The 21,418-nt window shown below is 43.8% G+C and overlaps 1 protein-coding gene across 1 annotated transcript in view; it reads right to left on the reverse strand.

Annotated features, from left to right (window-relative positions):
• Positions 1-21,418, reverse strand: part of TOP1 (topoisomerase (DNA) I) — a 106,941-nt gene that overhangs the window by 10,071 nt on the left and 75,452 nt on the right. The window contains exons 10-19 of the mRNA XM_015410350.1: positions 18,424-18,545; positions 16,163-16,285; positions 13,615-13,802; positions 12,808-12,952; positions 12,345-12,488; positions 10,998-11,183; positions 9,634-9,702; positions 8,809-8,923; positions 4,369-4,496; positions 1,432-1,526 (exon numbers count right to left, since the gene is read on the reverse strand). Of these exons, the coding sequence (XP_015265836.1) occupies positions 1,432-1,526; positions 4,369-4,496; positions 8,809-8,923; positions 9,634-9,702; positions 10,998-11,183; positions 12,345-12,488; positions 12,808-12,952; positions 13,615-13,802; positions 16,163-16,285; positions 18,424-18,545 (1,315 nt within the window). The remainder of the gene's footprint in view (positions 1-1,431; positions 1,527-4,368; positions 4,497-8,808; positions 8,924-9,633; positions 9,703-10,997; positions 11,184-12,344; positions 12,489-12,807; positions 12,953-13,614; positions 13,803-16,162; positions 16,286-18,423; positions 18,546-21,418) is intronic.

Consider the following 21,418-nt stretch of genomic DNA (forward strand, 5'->3'; position numbering starts at 1 on the left):
ATCCCCACTTTTTCGACCTTTTTGTCTTCTTCTTCTCCATAGACTGAGGAGAAAAAGCTAACAACAAGGAGGGTGGGGGGGTGGGGGTGGGCCAGCAGCCCGAAGGCCTGAGGTAATTTTACCTCAGACGACGAAAAACAAAAAGACTCCTTTTTTTTTTTTTGGAAAACAGAAAAAGGAAACGAAACTGATGAAAAACTAAGGCGAAAACGGAGAGCTAGTCACTAAAAGTGATCAAAAGGCAGCGATCCGGCCAGACCTCTCGAAGACAGGTCTGCTCAGCGCGGCGGAAAGGAAAGAACTGGCGGGATGTCCGTGCCTGCCCTTCTGAGCATGCTCACTGGGGCTCCTGGGCATGCTCAGTTGGGCCAGGCACGAAAATCCTTCTAGAAGAGCTTGCTAGGCACCGGCAGATCCAGCGCAGGCGCACTAGATCCCATTGGTGTGAAGCACAGAGACCACGAAGAAGATCAGGCAGAAATTGGAATTGATGGTCTGTTACATGTTCCCCAAATGTCTATTGTGAAGTTCCACAGGACTGTCACAAATGCACATATATTAACATGAAGCTGCCTTATGTTGCCTGACAACTTATCTATCCAGCTCAGACTGTCTGTTCTGACTGTAGCCTGCCAGCTAATTCCACCTGGCCGCCAGCATGTGCCAGCTTAAAAATGGTGCCTCACATGCTGCTATCAGACCCAAATGGGAGGCAGCACTGCCCAGGCTGACAGCAGTGAAAAAGGCACTGCTCCTGAGTTGGCACCACCTTATCTCTCTCATTGCTCCTTCAAGAAATCCCCCAACTCCCCATCAACACAAAATGCCCCCTAGAACTTCCCTTGGTTCTGCACCAGTTAGGCCAGGGCTCTGAGTACCAGTTTCAGGGGAACATACATGTGACCCATGGACTCGCATACATCTGAGCTCTTGTTTAAGGGAAAAGTTCCTAATAAAGATGAAAACGTGAAGGCACACAGGCTCAAGACCAAAAATGTTCTTCCCCAGAAAGGGAAGAACAATTCAAACCCAAAGAAAATGTGCAGATAAATACAATTTACGAGAGCTGAATTTACTTGAGGCCTGTCTGTCAAAATAAATGCAACATGCCCAGTCAGCCCCTGTATTTGGAGAGCCACATGGTTAATGAATGCAGCTGAAACATGCAAGATAACTACAGCCCTGATAGGTCATGGTATGTCTCCCAGGTTGCCTTGTGAACCCTTTCCCCACACCATGCCCATTAAAGGCTACTTATAGTCAAGACACGTGGGGTTCATCTGAAGTGGCACGAGGAAAGTGAATGAATCACAAACCTACAGAAGAGTATTCAAAGGACAGCAACAATTCAAAGGGAGATCTCCTTTTGAAAAAGGCTGCACCTTGTTGAACCACTTCCATGCATGCACAGATAGCAGCAGCCAGACTTACTTTTTAGACTTCTCGTCCCTCCGGATCTTGGCATCAGCTTTGGCGCTTTTCAGTTCTCTCCTGGCGTCAGCCAACTGGTCCTTCTTGGCATCAATCTAGGGAAGGCAAAAAGGGGAGGGGGGAAATCGAACAAAGTAAGACTATGGAAGGAGTAAAGCTAACAAAACCGCAAACAGCTGATAAAAAATGTTTGACAGAATGTTTGTCCACCCAAAAGCAACTTTTGCACTGCATTTCCCAAAGTCCTTCTTCGTAACCTTATTAATAAAATAAAAGTTTCATAGACAAACTGGCCAGGACTCCTATTTCTAGACAAGCATGCAAGAGTCAAGCTTGTAGAAGTGACTAGCAGGATTCTAGACACCTACCTTAGAAGAGATCTTTCCAGCACACACTCAGGATATAATAAGTCCATGAGTGTGCACTGCCAGACCGAGAACCTGCAAAGTTATTTACTAGGTGCCAAAAGTTTTAACATGGCATCTTTTGTTGTACCAGATGTATTGGAAAGATACCAAGTTTAAGATGCAAAGTATTAGTTCTGCACAAATCAAAAGCCTCTTATCTAGCCCAAACAGATGGTACACCAGAAGATACCATCTGAAGTTAGAACTAATGGAGCATCCTTTCCCCCATCCAAGTTGTATGTCTGTGGATTTTACATGTAGGTGCTCCAATAACCATTTAAGAATAAAGGCAGAGACGTTGTCTTTTGTATTCAGCCAGCAGAATGGAATGAAGCATTTCAAAGCAATGGGCAGAACCCTGGGAAAGATACAGGCTACACTTTAACGATATTAATTTGGGGGGGGGGATAAAAACCTTGGAGCTCAATAAGATTCAAATGTACAACTAAACAAAGCAAAGTCTATAATCATACGAATATTGGATTTCAGTGGACATGTGGTATAGTATGATTTGGCAAAGCACAAAAGGTAATACAGCCAAGTAGCTGGAACACTGTCAAGACTCAGATGTGCTGTATTAGGTCACATCAGGAAATTTCTTGTGCTCATCCAGCAATGATTTTATGGTGGAGGAATGAAGAGTGAGGTTTTTGCAGTCTATGGCTGGCTAAGCAGAGCTCTGAAGTGGAGGACAGGGGTGTACAGCTCTATTTACCTAAGCTGTTCCTAACAGACTCTACAACTCCTCTGACAATAACTGGACAAACGACTCGTGGGGAGGGGCAAGAGAAGGCAGCCAAGTCATTATCACTGTGTCAGAGCTGTAGGTCCTAACAACTGAAACAGCCAAGTTAGGTATTATGAAAGCCAAAACACCACCCCAGTGATTAATAAAACCGACCGCCTTATAGAGAGGGTTATTTCAGATTCAGGCTGGAAACCGACCTAACCACATTGACCTCATGGCTTTTGTCAGAAATAACCTGAAAAGGAAAAGGGTGAGTTAGAGGAGTGAAATACAAACAGATGCTGAACTGTACTGAGGTTTACAACTTGAGGTGGGTGGGTGGAGGGAAGGGGCTAATCGCCTTCTGGCTCTCTCTTAGAAAAGGCCTCAACAGCATCCTCCAGTTATCAGTGGTTGACACAGGCATCATTCATGGATTCCTTTTAGGCCACAAGTTGGAGACTACAGAAAACATCTCAGAAGAATTAGACCGTGGCAAAACTGTTCTTGGATTTAACCCATGTCACACTGAAGGTGAGGCTGCATGGGCAAACGTTTTGTTTTTAAAAAATCTCTGCATATAGCAAACTAGTATGCCAAGGAGAAAGAAGCCACTCTCCATAACATTTAGGGTTTTGGTTTTTTTAACCTGCAAAGAGTTTTTATATTTAGTTTCAAGTACTTGTACCTTGAGGGTTTTTTGAAGCAGCTCATGATACTTTTTTTTTAAAAGTCAGCAAAAAAAAAAGACTGAAATAAACACAACCCGTAGAAATCAACAAAAGCAGCAATGTAGATGAAAAGCAGCAAGAGATGAAAAGCAGCTGTAAATGATGTTGTACACTACTAGGTATAACTGTGAAGTTTTAATAGTTTCGATGTTGGGATTGGATGTGAGTCATCCCCCCCCCCCAATCAGATTGGTTATTGAACTGAACGTGATCTATGGTATATCTGATAAGCAGGCTGAGAGGGATTCTCTCTTTTTCTTGAGGACACTGGGAAATTATTTTAGTTCCCTAACTGGGACAGAAAGCTATAGCGTAACATCAGAGAACATTTTTCTCCCAGAAGGTAAATTATTCCCAATGTTAAAATTTCTTCAGGTTTAGAAGGTAATCTGCCATACATATGATGCAGTCTACGTTGAGAAGTGCATATATGGTGGCACACTGCAATGCATTTCCACCTGCACAGATGAAGGGTTGTTGTCAGGGCATCCCAGCAAGCCAACATTATTGTGACTGCCCATTAGCAACTATGGGCACACTTGATCATATATTTTTCTGTTGCCCAAAACATGCAATTGCGAGAGAAAAATTCCTGAGGAAATGGTTATTAAAATTTTCTTCCTTTTCGGAATCTACAAGGTTGAGACGTTTGCTGAGTACTCTGTGCCATAATTGTATAACAGATGTGGCACATTCCTGTTACACTGTCTTTTTAAATGTCTAAAATCTTTTAAAAGTCTAAATTAATTTTTATGGTGTATGGCCTATAGGCTTTTAAACCTAATAAACTGAACGGAACATGATGCAGCCTGATGTGCACATGGAAAAGACAGCGTTCAATCTGTTTTGGTGGGAAAGGGAAGGACTGGAAGAAATCAAAATTTCCTTCAGAAGAATTTTCTGTCATAAAAAACAAACAGGATTCTCATTCCAGAAGTCCCAGAAACAAGCTTCACTGGTGGAGCAAGCCCCCTAGAGGAAAGAGCCCAACAGCAGCTGATTAAGGAACAAAGAGAACTGAAGTGGATTCTTTTTCGTTTGGCTTATAAATGAAGGTGAAACAGCCAGTTACCTTCGTCTGTAAATTCATCATGGATTTTTCAAAGGTCTTTGGAGGTGCCCTCTGGTGGTTGCAGAGAATAGCGACAGCTCTATTGGCACGGTTGTAAGAAAGGATTTTTGCTGGGATGTTCTCATCCGCTGGAAGAATTGAAAACAAACATGTGAAAATGGAATTTCCATGTGACAAGGTCAAACTCTCATGGATTCTTTTTTATTCTCATAATGTTGTGTGTGTGAGTCAGTAAGAGAGAGAGAACTGAGCTTGTCTAACATAGCGGCCGAAAGAACTAAAAATCAGGACTACTTGTGAAATCTAATTTCTGCCATAAATTCAGTAGGCTCCTTTTGACGTCACCATTTCCCCAGCCTCCCATCTGTTCAGGATAATACCACTTAGCTACCTTGCAAGCTCATTCACACAAACATGCATGTGTATAAATTTTATAGCTTTTTAAAAAAGATGATGGGGGCGTGATGGCTACAAGTACAGGCTTTAAAGGAATATTAGATGGCTTCATAGGGGATAGGTCCATCAAAGACTGCTAGCTATGGTGACTTCAGTGAGTCCGGACACTCACAGGCAGTAAATATCTGAATATCAGTGCCAGGAGGCAGCATCTGTGGAAGGCCTTGGCCTCTCTGCTCTGTTTGTTGGCCCTTCAACCCAACCAGTCAGGCAACTGTGTGAAACAGGAAGCTGGACTAGATGCAGAACTGATCTAATCCAGGAGGGTGCTTATATTTGCACAATGAATAATTAATATCCGAATCTGGTATAGGCTAAGAGTTCATGACAGCCACGCCTCCGAACAGGGGTCATTTCGTAGAAAAAGAGCTAGGGGAACTCATTAGCATAACTCATTAGCATATGCCACACCCCCTGACATCAGGGGCCCAGCGGTGGACCTGCAAGGCCAGCGGGAGTGCGAGGAAGCCCCGCCAAGGCCCTCCCTGGCCCCAGGCAGGCAGGGGTGGGGAGAGGCGGGGAGGAAGCAACTTACCCTCCCTCTTCTCCTGCCTCCTCCTAGCTGAATGAGGGCTGGAAGCAGGGCGGCCGGAAGCAGGGGGCGGGGCTTTGTCATGTGCCCCGCCCCCTGCACCTCACCCGGGGGAACTGCGTTCCCCCCTGAAATGACCTCTGCCTCCGAATATGTTAATAGTTCTACATATTTTGAAGGTCACATTCTTCACCGTGTAGTCTTTATATGATATGGTGCCAGTGATCTGCATTTGAGGTCATGTCAAACCTGCCTCTCTCATGTATCAATCATTTGCTCAAGATGCAAATTACGGGGGCCCAGGTTGGCCAACCAATTATAGCGGTCTGCTCCTGAAGGCTAATGGAGTTTAATGGATTGCAAAATGCTCCAAGGGACTGAGCGACTGGCTTGCCTAGACATTCTGAGTCTGGCCTGTTTGAACTATGGTATGGTAACACTTGTCTGAAGCTGTAGTCACAGTTCTTCCTAAACTTCTCTCACCAGTCAATGGAGCCTGAACTCTCCTTGATTCAACCAACAGTTGAGTGTAATGAGGTTTCAAGGGAGAGGAGTTGGCCAGAGTGAGAGTTGAATTGGACAGAGCACAGCATACAGCTCATTTGGAGGCTTATTCTGTGGCAACACAACACTTCCCCTCGCTTATTTTGTGTCCATTCAGAACCATCCATCAGAATCCTTTTTGTATGAAAAGATGGGTTTCGATACTAGTCATATTTTTATTCCATCCTTCCTCCAAGGAGTTCAGGGCAGTGTACAAGATTCACACCCTTAGGTTTTATTCTCTTAATTGCCCTGTAATGTAGATCAGACAAAGTGCATGACTGACCTGAGATCACCCAGCTCTCACCACTTGGAGGGTTAAGCAGCACCCAAGACTATGTTTGAATTGGCTTTGGCTGGTTCCATCTCCTTCTCTCTGAGGCAACTGTTATCCATGCTTACAGACTACTTCAATGTGCTCTGCCGAGGCCTACCTGTGAAGCTAGTTTAGGAGGTGTCGCTCATATAGAATTTTGCCTGCTATTTATCTGTATTTATTTATTTAAAATATTTAGTTGCTGCCTTTCTTTCCTATAAAGCTCATGGCAGATCAAAAACATAGATAAAACACATAGCATAAAATACATTGAAAATATAAAACCAACATTTAGAATCACCACTCAGGACTGCTACTAAACTTAACCAAATGGCAGTCCTAAATAAAACCGGCTTCAACGTGCCTCCTAAAGATCGCAAGTGAGGGGGCCAGGCACACCTCCCTAGGGAGGTTGTTCCATAATTGTGGTGCTGCCACTGAAAAGTACCCGCCAACCAAGCTTCTTTGATTGATGGAACAGCCAGGAGGGGCTCTCCCTATGATCTTAATTCCTGGGCAGAACATATGGGAGAAGATGGTCCTTCAGATAGCCCAATCCCAAGCCATGTAAGGCTTTAAAGGTCAAAACCAACACCTTAAATTGGGCTCAAGAGCAGATCAGTAGTCAATGTAGTTGCTGTAATATTGGGGTCACGTGCTCCTGATAGCTGGCCCCGACCACCAGTCTAGCCGCAGTGTTCTATCACATCCAGTCATATCCATCTGCACTGGCTACTAATTGGTTTCTGGGCCCAATTCAAGGGGTTGGTCATCACCTTAAAATCCCTGACATGCCTGAGGTTGTTATCTGAAAAGCCTGGCATTGTCCAGTCTTCTTTGTCCACTGAAGTCAGCTCATGTGCTCCTGCTTCAGCTCCTCTAAAGTAAAAATCTAATTTTATTCATTTTGCTTGTTTTCTTTTCTTTTCTATATATACCCGGTCTTTCTCCCCAAGGGGGAAGGAGAAGAAGAGAACAGAAAGGGCTGGGTTTATACCTCACCCTTCACTACCTGAAGAAGTCAAAGCAGCTTACATTGTTCTCCTCTCCTCCATTTTAGCCTCACAACAATCCTGTGAGGCAGGCTAGGCTGAGAGTCTGGTGCACGCACCGTTAGACCACACTGGATCTCCAAGTTAATGGAGCCTGGGCCCAGGCTCTCTTGGTAACAGTGGAAGACGGATCCAGGCTGCTTAGTGCTTTAAAGAGGATACCTAACCTCTTGAATTCACTCTGGATATTTATAGTTTCCCTAAGCGTATTTTTATATTCTGAAACCTTGTAAAAATTTAACAGAAAGAAGGCCTTTCAAGGGATGCCTGGAGTTTCAGCCATGCTCCTGGTGATTTGTGACCTTTTGTGTCATTCTTAAATATTTATTAAAATTGCACTGCAATTTTATTTTGCCCTTCTTCCAAGGAGCACAGGAGAGTTAACGTGGATCTCTTCCACCATTCCACCACAACTTTGTGAGGCACGTGAGGCTGAAAGACGATGACTGGCCTAGCGCGATCCATGGCCAAGTGGAGATTTGAACCCAGGTCACTGGTCTTCTTTGTCATTCTAGCTACTACACAACACTGACGTACATCCATTCTTATACATTTTGTTTCACCATGGTATAACAGAGATAAGACTAACTGCAGTTCTCTTAAAAACAAGCAGTGCTTTTTCTGTTCCTGTTTTCCCTTTAGCTGATGTATTTGCACACAAAATAAACCACAGAAACACCGTAGGGATGTCCTGCTTCTCAGAGAAATTTCTCTGTAAATGACAATTTTGTCACTTCGTCCTCCTCTTTAGAACTTTGACATCACAACCGTGGACAGACACTGCTTCCATCACCTCCCTCTGTAAAAAAGAGCAGTCTGTACTACTTGCTGGGGAGTTGTAAAGAGCTTTGAAAATACAAATGTTGCTTTCAAATGGCATCTTATTAATCCTAAAGGCTTGGGTGTGAGGGGTGAGTTGATGAAGATGCTGGCTTGCCTCCACCAGCACATTTCTGGTCCTCTGGTTCCCGGGAGCAGCATTGTAGGCTGCTGTGGGAGCAGGCTAGTGAAAAAGTCACATTCCACTGACAAAAATCCACCTCTGGAAATGCCATGGTGTATCTAAGTTGCTTTCCCTATAGTGGTGGGGGCCAGAAGCTATTTTTTTAAACACATGAAAACAGAATTTCTCATGGGGCTCATATATCCATGAATTACCTTGGAATCATCATAATAAGTCTGCTTTCAGTTAAGCATGGAACAATTATTCTAAAACTTAATTGGTCCTGGGCAATTAAATTTCAAGGAAGTTTGGAAAAACAACAACAGAAATGGCAGGGGAAGCCAGATCTACATGGTCTTCATTTGCACAAGAATATGTTCCATTCTGTTATGGCTGGAAAGGCAATCATAAAACAGGGGAAGGGAGCCCACCTTTGCATCCCAGTCCAGAAGCTGTCCATCTCTGCTGGTAATCAAAGGGAGTGAAGGAGAGAGTAACTAACTTCCCAGCCAAGGCCCTTAGATCTGGATCCATACTAAGCTCACCATCAGACACAGTGAACACAAAGGATGAGATGCTCTGGTCTAAAGATACTTACGGGAAGTGAGCTCCTTTAGCTGCTGCTGTAACGTAATGGAGGCATTATATGTTCGGAATACCTTGGCGGTCAGCCCTTCCATAAGGTCTTGAAGATGCTTATTTAAGATACTAGTCTAAAGGGAGGGGGGAAGAAGCAAGAGCGGCATTATTCAACCAGTTCAACACTAGCTAGCAGAACAGTTCAATCTAAACATTTGAACCACCCCATTTCTCATTATTTGGGGAACTAAAAATTTCTCGGGCTCACATTAGATCTTTTGGAATATGGGTGTGAATCTAGAAAAACTAGGGTGGGGGGACCATTAAATAGACACAGGCTTCAGGAGACATTACTTCCCAACTAACAGTGCGATCGTAAGCAGAGTTACACTCTTCTAAATCCGCTGAGGTCAACAGGCTTAGAAGGGCATAACCTTGCTTTGGACTGCAGTGTAAGCAGAGGAAAAATCTACTGCCACAAAAGTTGAGATATTTCAACAAAGAAAATCATTGTTCATGTTTACTTCAGTATTTGGCACAGATATTCCAATCAGAGGCCAAATGGGACAAATGCATCCCAGTCAAGTGTTAGGCAATGCAGATTTCATATTGCACCTTCCCAGCCACTGCATATCAGTTTCTGCAAGTACGGATTTCTAATTGCTATGTCAATCATTTCAGTAAAAATCATGTGAGATTGCTCTGATTGTAGGAAACAGACAAAAAGTCATCCCCCTTCCCAAATCAATGACGCTTTTATCTGTCACTCCACAAACTAGCCAACTGATGCTGTGGCAAGGCCGTTTATGGAAATGTGGGGCTTCCAAACCCAGCAGGAACTTACGTTGAGCCTGTCAAAGAGGTCATCTTCAGGCTGCTTGTTCTCCATGAACAACTGAAGATTCTTAAAAACCTATCAAACAAAAACCAGGTAAAGACAAGACTCCATTGCAACAGGAAACAAAGGAAACAGGTGGTTTGGTAATTGTTCAAATTCTTCCTTACTAGTTCCCATGTACCTACATGAACACCTAGCTTAAGAGGCACTGAATTCTATTAACCTACAGAATGCATGCTTGTGGATCCTGCTAGCAATGGATAGGAAGGAGTACACCATCAATAAGACAAATAAGTAGGTTCTAGGTTAAATCAAGTCTGAACTCTCCGTAGATGCTAAAATGACAAAAATGAGGCTATCATACTTTGGTCATATTTTCAGGACTCAATGGAAAGCACAATAATACTAGGAAAAGTTGAAAACAGGAAAAGAGGAAGAACAGGAAATGGATTGACTCAATCAAGGAAGCCACGACCCTCAGTTTGCAAGACCTGAGCAGGGCTGTTACTGATAGGACGTTTTGGAGGTCATTAATTCACAGGGACACAGAAGTCAGAAGCTACTTGAGAGCACTTAACACACACACACACACACACACACACACATACACACACCCCAGCCATCATTCTTCTCTGAGGAATGCAAAAAAAACCCCAGCAACCCTCCATCTGCCCTACAAGGGAAATTTAAGGCATTTGGTAGTATTTAGCTTAAGGAGGGGGGGGGGAATCCACACAACTGGCACTGGAGTGGAGAGAGCTTGACAGATTTATAAAATCATGAATACGTGGAAAAAGAAATTTTTCATTCTTATTGTTTTAGAATTTGGGGTCAGCTAACAAAATGTATTGGCAGTAGATTCAGGACCAAAAAACAAACAAAGAAAATCCAACTTCTTCACATAGTGCTAGATTAACCTGTGGAATTCACTGCCACAAGATGCAGCAATGGTTGCAGATTCTGATAGCTTTTTTTGTTTTTGTCTTATAAGGACAACAAATTTATGAAAGACATCAACTGCTAGACATATCCACTGTAGCTAAATGGAACCTCCATGTTCTGCAGCAGTATACCTTTAAAGATAATGAAGGAGAGCTGTTGCCTCCGGGAAGCCCACAAACACGGAGTAAAAGCATCTGGCTCGCCCTGTTGGAAACTTGAGGCTGAGCAATTAAACTTTGCTATGAGCCAGCAGGGCTCTTTTTATGTGCAAATAAGCACTTCACACACACACCAGATAAGGTCTGACGAGCTACCAGAAGGGGAAGGAAGTTCACAGTCGAAGGAACTTAAATCCATAAGGCTATTACAATCTAGACATTATCCCTATCTTAAACAATACAGTGGGGGGCGGGGAACACAACCCTTACCCTTTTTTCAACAGGGACCTTGTTGTAGTATCGGATGGAGTCTTTCCCAAGGAAGTCGAACTCTACCACATATTCCTGGCCGTCCAATTCTGGATGTAAATTAATATGCTCCACACGGAGGGAGCAGCAGCCCACTGTGTCAGCCGTCTCCCCTTCCTCTTTCTCATTACCAGCTCTTAGAGCGAGCTACAGATATAAAACAGCAAGAGAGACAGATTGAGTTGGAAGATGGCCTGAATAGCAATCAAAACAGAAGGAAGCATTTTTAACAGCACCGGTGGTTATCCACTGGAGGGCTTCAGAGCTTGCGCCGGGATATTGCCTATTCAAATTCCAAAGCTGAGATTCAAGATACCTACAAATTCAACTGAACTCAAAATCTTTATCGTTTTAGCGTGGATTAACAGAGGGGAGTGGCTCCTATCATACATTCCTTCTCACTCACTAAGATCTGTATGAGACAATGTATTGGTAATACCAGCTCATATTCAATTTGTGGCAGTGGCTAAACACGCATTCTCCATTGTTGCTCCCACAGTGCAGAACCAGCTTTGAGTTTTGATCTGAGTAGTTTTAAGAAGGCCTCAAGGACTCACCTGTTCATAAAGACCTTTGAGGACTAAATTGTGAATCTGAATTTCATTCTTCAGGCTTGAAACGGAGTACAGCTTTGGTTTACATTGACTGACTTCTTACTGGTTATAATCTGTTACCATTTGTTTTATTGTGTACCAGATTTTTCTGAACTGTTAATCATGCCTTATTTTTTTTGAACTGTTTTTTCTGAACTGTTAATCATGCCTTATTTCAGAAATATTACCACCGAAAAGTGGATTATAAATCCCTTACCAAGTAAAACCACTAAACTCAAATGTTGCACTTTGTCTCAACAACCGGCTATGTTCAGTAGGGTGGAAGGAACCTCTCCAGAGTAGGGGAGGGCTGACTTGTGGCCCATCTGTACTCCCAGGCACCCTGGATGAACTACAGCCAAGGACTGCTTGTATAGACACTGGAAGTCTTTTAGTAATTGCTCAAGGCCAAGGCTCATTGGAAATGTGGGCAGCCTGCTGACCCAATTCATTTACATAGGAGTTAAAATCACAACGTACTCCTTTTTTTCAGAGCAAGCTACCCAGCCCTTCACAGGGAAGCATCTTTTGGACACTTATTGAGAATTCAGTTCAGTGGTACTGCCAACTCTTCTAGACGCTCTCTGTACATCTGAACTTTGGAATCTTACTTTGTTTCTGGCCCAGGATTTCAGAAGGCCAAAAGCTAAGGCCGGAAGCCCTGCGCCTCTCAGTTTTAAAAATGGCAGAAGCTGCAAAAATGACTCATCCTCACTTTGTCAATGAAGTACAGTGCAACAGCCCTCTGCCGCACTCTCATCTCTTTGGACTTCCAGTCTTCTCGATATTGATTTCGAATCCTATCTACGCATTTCTTCAGTCTCCGAGCCGTCTCATATTTCTGCCAGTCTTTCTCACCCTGCAGAGACAATCACAAAGAAAATATCATGATGGCTCGCTCTGGTGTTTGAAAACTGTAGTCTGGAAATGATGCACCATCTGGAGTACTTTTTCAAGACATCCTTGAGGCTGTTTTACAGAGATTACTCCATTCTTCCCATTGCTGCTACTTATTTCAGAAGGGCACATGAAAAAAAAGCATTCAAGATTATACCACGCAAGCTGCAGTATCACAAAGAGAATAGAGTACTTTTTGGACCCTCCATTAGGAACAATTCCTCTCCTAAAGCATATTTGGTGCAAAGGAATAGTCTGCAGAATTTCAGACAAATCATCACCTTGATTCTAGAGCTGGGGTTCAACATGATGTATTTAATAGATCCTTGAATGTTTTCCGTCCATGACACCAGCCAGGTCACTTTGTTATCGTGCCGGACTTCTTTCCATTTATGTCCAGGGGGAGGAGGAGGAACTTTGGCATCCCTGCACAAGGCAAAATACATCAGGGGGGAAACCAGAAATCATTACATGGTTGAAGAACTGAAAGGTTCGCTTTGATTCTGCTACAGAAACCTGAAAGCAAGCTGAGTTCACATTGCCTTAGCAAGAAATAATGCCATGGCCTTTTAAAAACAAAAACGATTTTGGGATAATTTTCTCACCAAACCCTTAATGTGTGTGTTAGTCACTATGATTTATGATACCAACACAGCAAATTGTATTAAGTTCCCAGTCTTTACCCTTCCTCCCAAAGTTACTTTTTTTCAGAAATCCCAGCTTGTTTGCATAATGAACTGCTTACTTTATTCCTTATCAGTCACTGCAGACCACAAGTTATTTCCTAAATTCACTAAACTGATACAAACACTGGCTGACCCCAGCACCAGACTTTTGCAAGTGTGCAGGTATGCCCATTACAAAGCAAAGTCATGACATGATGACTTTTGTGAACAAAGACACTAAAGGCACATTTTGGTGGTGGTATGAACTGGCATTCAAGTCCTGCATTTCCCACTGAAGATACGCTGAAGACAGACATCCTGGACAGAAAACATCAGACTCTCCATGACAAAGAGGCTATCTGGGGCAGCGAGCTTGAACTAGAAGTATTTCTTAGCTAGCATTATAAACACTGCCATGCTCACTTGCTACAATTGATGATGATGTCTTCGGGCATTATCCGTCTTTTCAGCATGCCCATTTTGGGATGATTGCCACGCCCTCTGAAGAGACCTGGAGGCTCAATCTTAAAATTGGCAATTCGTTCCTTGTGATTATCCATGACACAATAACCATATTCTTTTAATAATCGGTCATTCTCCTCTTTAATTTTCTAGGGAGGGCAGAAAAGGGGGGAAAAATAATTACAACACACCCAAAGCCACTACATAAATTATTCAGCACCAACATCACAATGATTTCAATTAAGCTGCATTCAAGTTGTGTTCTGAGACCCTGACTGTGAGAGGCATTTCATAAAGTCAGTTGCAAATTCAGGGCAAATAAAGTGGCTGTGCTCCCCAAAGCCTTACAGGCTACAATTTGTAGGAAGGGACTGTAAATTTCCATAGCATGATCAGTTGTACCTGCAGTGGATGTAATGTGCGTATCCAGATTCAGACATTAAAATATTCAGAGAACGAAGACTGCAAATTAATACCATATGAACAAGTCCCGTCCCCCCGCCCCCAAATTCTAGATTTCTTTGTTAGCAAGAATTCAGAGGAAGGAAAGGCTTCAGGTATTATTTATTTACAAAATTTGTATCCTGCCTTTCTGCCTTTATAAGGGCTGCCAAGGCGGCTAACAATTTAGAACACGCCTGAGAAAATTACATTATAAAACCATCATAATACAAAACATACATTATAAAACCATCGTGATAAAAATATAAAATCATACATCTTTAAAACAACTTTAAAAGGAGTAAAAAAAGAGTTGTAACACATTAAAAAGTTAGAATACATACAAAACATAAAGACATTGGTTACTGCCTAATCTCAGGAGGTGGGAGCACCCGAAGTAGGGCCTCCGAAGAGGACTATAATGACCGGGCGGGCTCATAAGGGATTAGGCAGTCCCTAAGCCATGTTGGTCCCAAACCTTTTAGGGCTCTGCAGGTAAAGACCAGCACTTTAAATTGGGCCTAGAAACAAATTGGAAGCCAGGGTAAGTATCACTGGAGTGATATGTGATAAGGTTCCTCCAACCCACTCCATTCCACAACCTGGCTGCAGCAAACACTGCTTTAAGGGCAGCACTACATAGAGCGCATTTCAGTAATCTAATCTGGATGAGACCAGGGTACCACAACAGCCAGATCTTTTCTGTCCAGGAAAAAGTGCAGCTGGCTAAAACCGGTCGAAGCTGGTAAAAGGCACTCTTGGTCATAGCTACCACCTGCTTATCCAGCAGTCGGCCTGGGTCCAAGAGCGCCCTTCAAGGAGTGCAACCCCATTCAGAACGGGTAACACCCTAAACCCCAGGCCAGATTTTCTGCCCACCAGCAGCACTTCTGTCTTGCTGGGATTAAGCCTCAGTATATTAGCCCACATCCACGCTAAAACCGGCTCCAGGCACCAGTTCAGGGTTTCTACATTTTCCCTGGGATCAGCTGGACGTGCAAGATAAAGAGTTTCTCCTGTTGACTGTGGCTCCTCACTGAGTCCATGCACAGCGACCAAGACAGGTTTGCCACTGGGTCATGTGTGAAATGGCACTAACACAGGACCAAGAGGCAGAGAATTCCCTGCCAAGAGTGCATCTGCACTCCTGTAGGCATCGCTTATGCTGCTACCAAACACTAAAACAAGAATATGCCCTACTTCTATTCCAATCTTAACAAGAGGAGGGAAAATGAATATATAAAAGCTGCAAGACTATTCCTTGATCTCAACCTCCACTGGGAAAATTTTAAGTCCTGGCATTCCAGGGCTTTAAAATAAATGAGAAATGCATTCCCCCTGCTTCTCCAAGGCCGAGTGACTCAAAAATCATTACTGGAAGATGCCAAACAGAAGTATTATAAGCTCTTACTGAAATCCACAGCTATTCATATGACAACATCAGCACAGCAAAGAGATCAACCAAGAAACACCAAAAAGCTGGGGGGAGGGAGATGAAAAAGTTTTTTTATAGGTAACACACAAGCCTAGAGATTTGTAAGAAATGCCAGTTTCTTATTAAGGTTTCTACTGAGTGTTACCTGTGACACCATGAAAAAGAACACAGCCCCAAAACAAAGCCCAAGTCGGCTGAAGCATATTAGCAGGGATCAAACACCTTCAACCTCTGAAGCCTTAGGCAGCGGCAAGCTTTTGCCAGATCAGGAGATTTCAGTTAATCTACTCAGTGCAATGGAGATGATTATTTGATCCAGAGGACTAAGAACAGGTGTCACAGAAAGAAAACATTCTGATCATAACTTATGTTTGTTTGTTTTTTGCTGTCAAGTTGCAGCTGACTTATGGCAACCCCGTGGGGTTTTCAAGGCAAGAGTGTTCAGAGGTGGTTTGCCATTGCCTGGCTCCGTATTGTGACCCTGGTATTCCCTGGAGGTCTCCCATCCAAACACTGACCAGGGCCACCTCTGCTTAGCTTCCAAGATCTGATGAGATTGGGCTAGCCTGGGCTATCCCGGTCAGGGCTTTGTTTCTTATGGGGGGGAAACAACTCCTTTCTAAGTCAAGATACCTGTTTCTCCTCCTTGGTCATCTGTTTCCTGGCTTCTGTCTGAGCTTTGAAATACTGACTCATATGGGTGAAGTCACACTTGCTGAGGCTAGTAATGGTACTCTTTTCTTCTGAGGTCATTTCCTGAAAGGGAAAAAAAATTATACCTTAACAGCATTCTTAAGAGTTAGAGGAAAGGGACTGCATTTGACCCTACTTCTCTGTAAATTCAGTTTGGAAGTTGCCATTATAAAGAAGAACTGCAAAATAATAATAAAGGTTAACTCCAGGAGAAGAGTATACAGAGAAAGAATGGATAAAGAGTTTTTGAGGTTGCATATTGGAGTCTTCCTGGCATTGATCAATGCAGCGTGCTTCACTGTACAATGTAAATGCAACATCATGAACATAAAGTTGTATTATGCACCAAAGAGAAGCAAACCCTGCAGTCACAGTGCTGCATTTCAAATATATTAATATCATTTAATGCTGCTTACAAGACTCTTTGAAAGACTAAATTTGCACTCATTTGTGGATGAGGAATGGGGTGGACAGATGAAAACAGACAAAGGGTTGGAGGGGAGGCATCTCAGAACTCCTGCCCTACTGAACCAAGTCACACCCTTGGATTCCGGAAACACCTTTTTGCTAACTACTGAGCTTTTGCGACACACTGACCATGACACGTGAGATTTTCTTTCTCCCTGCTTTTAAGAAAAGGAAGCGAAGGCCCTCAATGCCCTACCTCCAAGGAGAGGGTGATGTACACAGGACTACCAGAAGTTACCCTAAGCAGTTAAACTGAGAAATGACTCATTCAAGGACATCTAAGGAAGCTTCAAGGCCAAATGAGGATCTGACCTTGGATTTCCCTCATCCAGGCCTACATGCTGCACAGCTGCTCTTGATGTGTAGTGATCATACCTCTCCCATTCCTCCGTCATCTATGAATAGAAGAAAGCCCGGGCACCTCACTAACTCAGGTTATCTATGTAGTTAGTGTACTGGATATATTCATTTCAGTATTAATTATCCCACCCTTCTCCCCAATGGGGACCCAAAGTGGTTTACATCTGTCTTCTCTCCTCCAATTTATCCTCAAAACAACCCTGTGAGGTAGGTAGGCTGAGTTATGTATGTATGGCTGGCCCAAAGTCACCCAGTGAGTGGGGAGTCAAACCTGGGTTTCCCAGTCTGATACTCTGACCACTACACCACACGAGCTTAGCCCACAGAGTTCCAGCAGTGCATACCTCTGACAAAGACAATTAACACAAAGGTTTCCCAGTTTGCTTTAGGGCCATAGAGCAAAAGCCACCACCACAGCCAAGAAAAAAATGTGGGGGGGGGGGGGGAAGCAAGACCACCTCATTAAGGAAGTGTTAGGCAGAATGAGGTACCACTGGTTAATTCAACAGAACTGCCTCTTTTCTCTCACATAACTGGCAGTCCTCGAAACACTTCTCAGCTTCGGAACACAATGACAGGTATGAGGCTTGATGTCTCCACCACACTCATGTACATTCAGATCTAGCCTTAAATGTGCCCCCCCCCCCCAAGCCTGGGTTAATTTCCAGGATTTTAGGAAGCTTTCTTAAGAGTCTCAAACTACTGCTTAATAGAAACTACCCTGGGAGGGACAAACAGGAATGGAATTAAGCAATCGACTTCTAAACATGCAAAAACGAATGAAACAAAAATAGCTTCAAATATAAACAAAGACATTTTCTATTCACCACATGGCATGGGGACACTGAATACAATCCAGCACCCAGATGTAAATTACAAAAACGACTTGAAGCTTTCACCTCTCTTGCCCTGACTTGACATTCTTTCTGCTCCTGCCCCTCCTGCATCCTCAAAGACTCAAATCTACAGGCCTGTAGATTCTTCACACTTTTCTCCCCTTTCCCATTGTATGAAGTTTTCCTCTCCCTTCTTCTAACCAAACTGTTTATTGCATGCTCTCTCCATCCCTCCCCAGATCACTTTCTCTTCTTCCTTGGCAATTTCAAGCCAGCACAGTTTGGGCTTGATGGCTCAAAACAAGGGATGGCTGTTGGGAAACCGGACAGGCAAAACATAAGCAAAACCCTGTTCCAATAAGGTGAACGGAGCAGTTTGAAAAGCAGAATGTTAATGCAGCACCCCAAGGGTTCAATGTGGTACCAAGTAAGGACAAGGCGTCTGCTACTCCCTTAGAATTACTCACTACAGACAGCCAGGCAGATGGCAACCAGCTTTAACTCTAAAGCAAACCCTACGCTTCCACGATGCTGTACCTTTCGCCAGTCTTTAAAGAAGTTTTTCCTGAAGATGTCCTTTGTAGTGTATTCGTGATCAAGCATTTTTGCAAAAAACGTGGCAACTTCTTCTGCTTTGGGACTCAGCTTCATGACTTTACCTACAACAACAAGTGCAACTGATCAGCAGGGGAGGATAAAGTGACAGCATCCTACAGACAATCAACCCTTCAACTAGTCTGCTACTCTTATCTTGGAGTGAGAGGATCCAGGAACATCCCTACCCAGCACTGGCCCTCTGTGAATATACAATGCACAGCTAGAATAATGACCCTACAAACAAGTTACTGCATATCCTTGTGTTTCAAGTCGAGATGGGGCTTAAAAGAAGAACGCTGCAATGGAAGTCACCCGCATGACTGCAAACGTTCCACCTGGAGACAGGACAGTTCAAAATGCCTAACCTAACCTAACACGTTGACATTAGCTAAATGGGCCGCATACAAATACTGTTGTTGCCGTTCAAAACATTCCTAGGACTAAGTGAAATGAGAATGTTTGTTTGTTTTCAGAGGGAATATATCTTTTTGCTCCTTAAGACGACGCTGGAACATGTCAATGCACTAAAGATTAGAAACAGATCCCTGGCTTGTAAGTAGCAAATTCTGGATGGCCACATCAGAGAAGAGAAACACTTAGTAGGCAGGGACTGCTGCTATTGGCTGCAAACAGTTTTCATCCCTGTACTTAAAACTATTTCAAGAGAAGCCATTGTCTTGTTCACTGTGTGCATTCGACATCTCTTACCTTTTCCTCTGCAAATACTCACTAAGATACATCTGCACATATTGCAGCCAACTGATTTTTGCCCTTCCGAAGACAGTCGATAACGAAACTACTCCAGAGACTGGAAACTTTAGGAACATGCTTACATATCACAAAACTGGCTAGACACAACCCCTTGGGGGTGGGGGCCCCATCACACATAAAAGCAGTAGGCACAAGAGAGTAGCATGGATTGGCCAGTGGATGGTAGCTGCTTTCACTCCCGAAAAATTAGATAAGAAATAGGGAACTGGTGGGGGGGATTTGGGGGGCATTCCAGGGGTGGGCAGGGATGTCACATGATGCACTGACATCACCCAGAAATGACATCATCGCGTCAGCAATGCCAGGGGCAACGCTCCGGTTTTGAGGTGAAATTCTATGGTAAATTTGCCCTCAGACCATAGAGTTTTGTCCCAAAATCAGAGCATTCCCAGCACGATGATATCACTTCGAGGTGACTGTGTTGTGAGATGTCCCTGCCCACCCCCTGGAACGCCCCCTTCCCAAAAATCCCCGTCGGCCTGATGAGTGGACCTGCCAACCCTAGTTCTTATCTAATTATTCTGGAGTGAGAGCAGCTACCCATCTGCTGGCCAATCCATGCCGCTCTCCTACGCCTACAGCTTTTACATATGGGGTTTAGGAGCAGAGTTCCCCCTGCCGGCCAGCTGGTCTGCGGCGGGGAAAAGTCCCCAAAAGCGGGGTTCCCCAGCTCATACCTGGGTGTTGGCAACCATAATAAGAACATACCCATCACCACACTGGACTTCTGTTTTATCCACCATTTCTCTGTTCTTGTATCACATTGTATCACTAGCACCAGAATCACTCACACTGGGCCAGTTTTGTGGCATGCGGCTGTATATGGGTACTTCAAACTTATCCAGCTCAAGTAGTAAAAGGCTGCCAAGCAATCTTTCAGAGATTCATGTCCTCTTTCCCCTTGAGTGAAGCAGCATAATGAAAGCTCAGCATGAAATAACTCGCTGTGTGGAAAGGCAGCTAGAGGGGGGAAGCAGCTGCTGCATCAGTGCTCCGCAGACCTAGGGCCTCTTTTTCCAGGTGTCTAACACAGGCTCAGGCTGTGCTAATGTTCCACCAGCCTTCACTCCTCAGTGCAGCCAGGGAAGGCTTTTGCCAGCATCTCACAGCTATAGCAAAGAGGGACAATTATCATTCTTGCCAAAGGCCTTTGAAAGAGTTGACAGTATTTTGGAATGGTGAACTCATGACAAATTCCTGCCACTGCTCATGCTAGAGTAGTTCTCTTTCAAGAGGCCTACCACCATCTTGCAGAACATACAGTTTGCCCAATCCACTGAAATCACCACTTGAATGGGCAAAGCAGAAGTTATAGAAACACTGCAAGTACACAGGCAATCAAGTCAGAATCTAGGAAGTTTGGGGGTTAGGTCTTATGGCACAGAGGCAACAAAGTCACAGTGCACCAAATCTTGAAGCTAGAGGTAATTTAAATTAGTTGACTGGCTGGTCTGAGTGATTCTTTAGCCCAAGCCTACGTGGGTGAACTTGCTCAGCTTTTCTGCTCCGAGTGTTAAGGAACAGAAAACAGTTTCTAGTAGCAGGACTGCAGAAAGAGAGGCTGGCTTTCTCTGGCATCTGGGCCAGAACAGCTGTAAGTCTAACAAGACTTTGTGCTTTATGGAGTATTTTATTGACCATCTACTGAATAAACAGCTATATCATTCCTAATATGGGAGCCCGTTGTGCTTCAAGATAATTTTCTTTTTCTTTCTTTCTGCTAGCACAGGTGGTCGCTACTACAGTGGTCTGATGAGGCAGAGCAGGGTAAGCCATGGGGGGGGGGAAACGCAAATTAGACAAGAACAGTCTGTTATTGAAAGTCTCTTTTATTGGAAGCCAGGAATCAGCCAAGCACAGAAACACCATTCTCAAAGGCAAGTTTTTGGGGGGCCATCTATGAACTGGCCTTTGGTCCTTGGGCAGAGACAGCTGACTGCAGAACATCAATATACCACTTTCTGTCTTGCTCTAGACAAGTACTCGCAGTCCCAAATGAGGATGATGGAAGCACCTCCATCCAAAGATGCATACAGTCCATTTCATGGGAGCTGGAGAAGCTCTGTAAGGAGCACCTGCACGAGCATCAGATGCACTTGCAGAAGCCCACTTCCACACACAGATCTCTCCTGTCTTGTTGGGCTGGAGCAACAGTGCTGACTTA

Source organism: Gekko japonicus, unplaced genomic scaffold (genome assembly GCF_001447785.1).
Source record: "Gekko japonicus isolate JY-2015 unplaced genomic scaffold, Gekko_japonicus_V1.1 scaffold200, whole genome shotgun sequence".
NCBI classification, from domain to species: Eukaryota; Metazoa; Chordata; class Lepidosauria; order Squamata; family Gekkonidae; genus Gekko; species Gekko japonicus.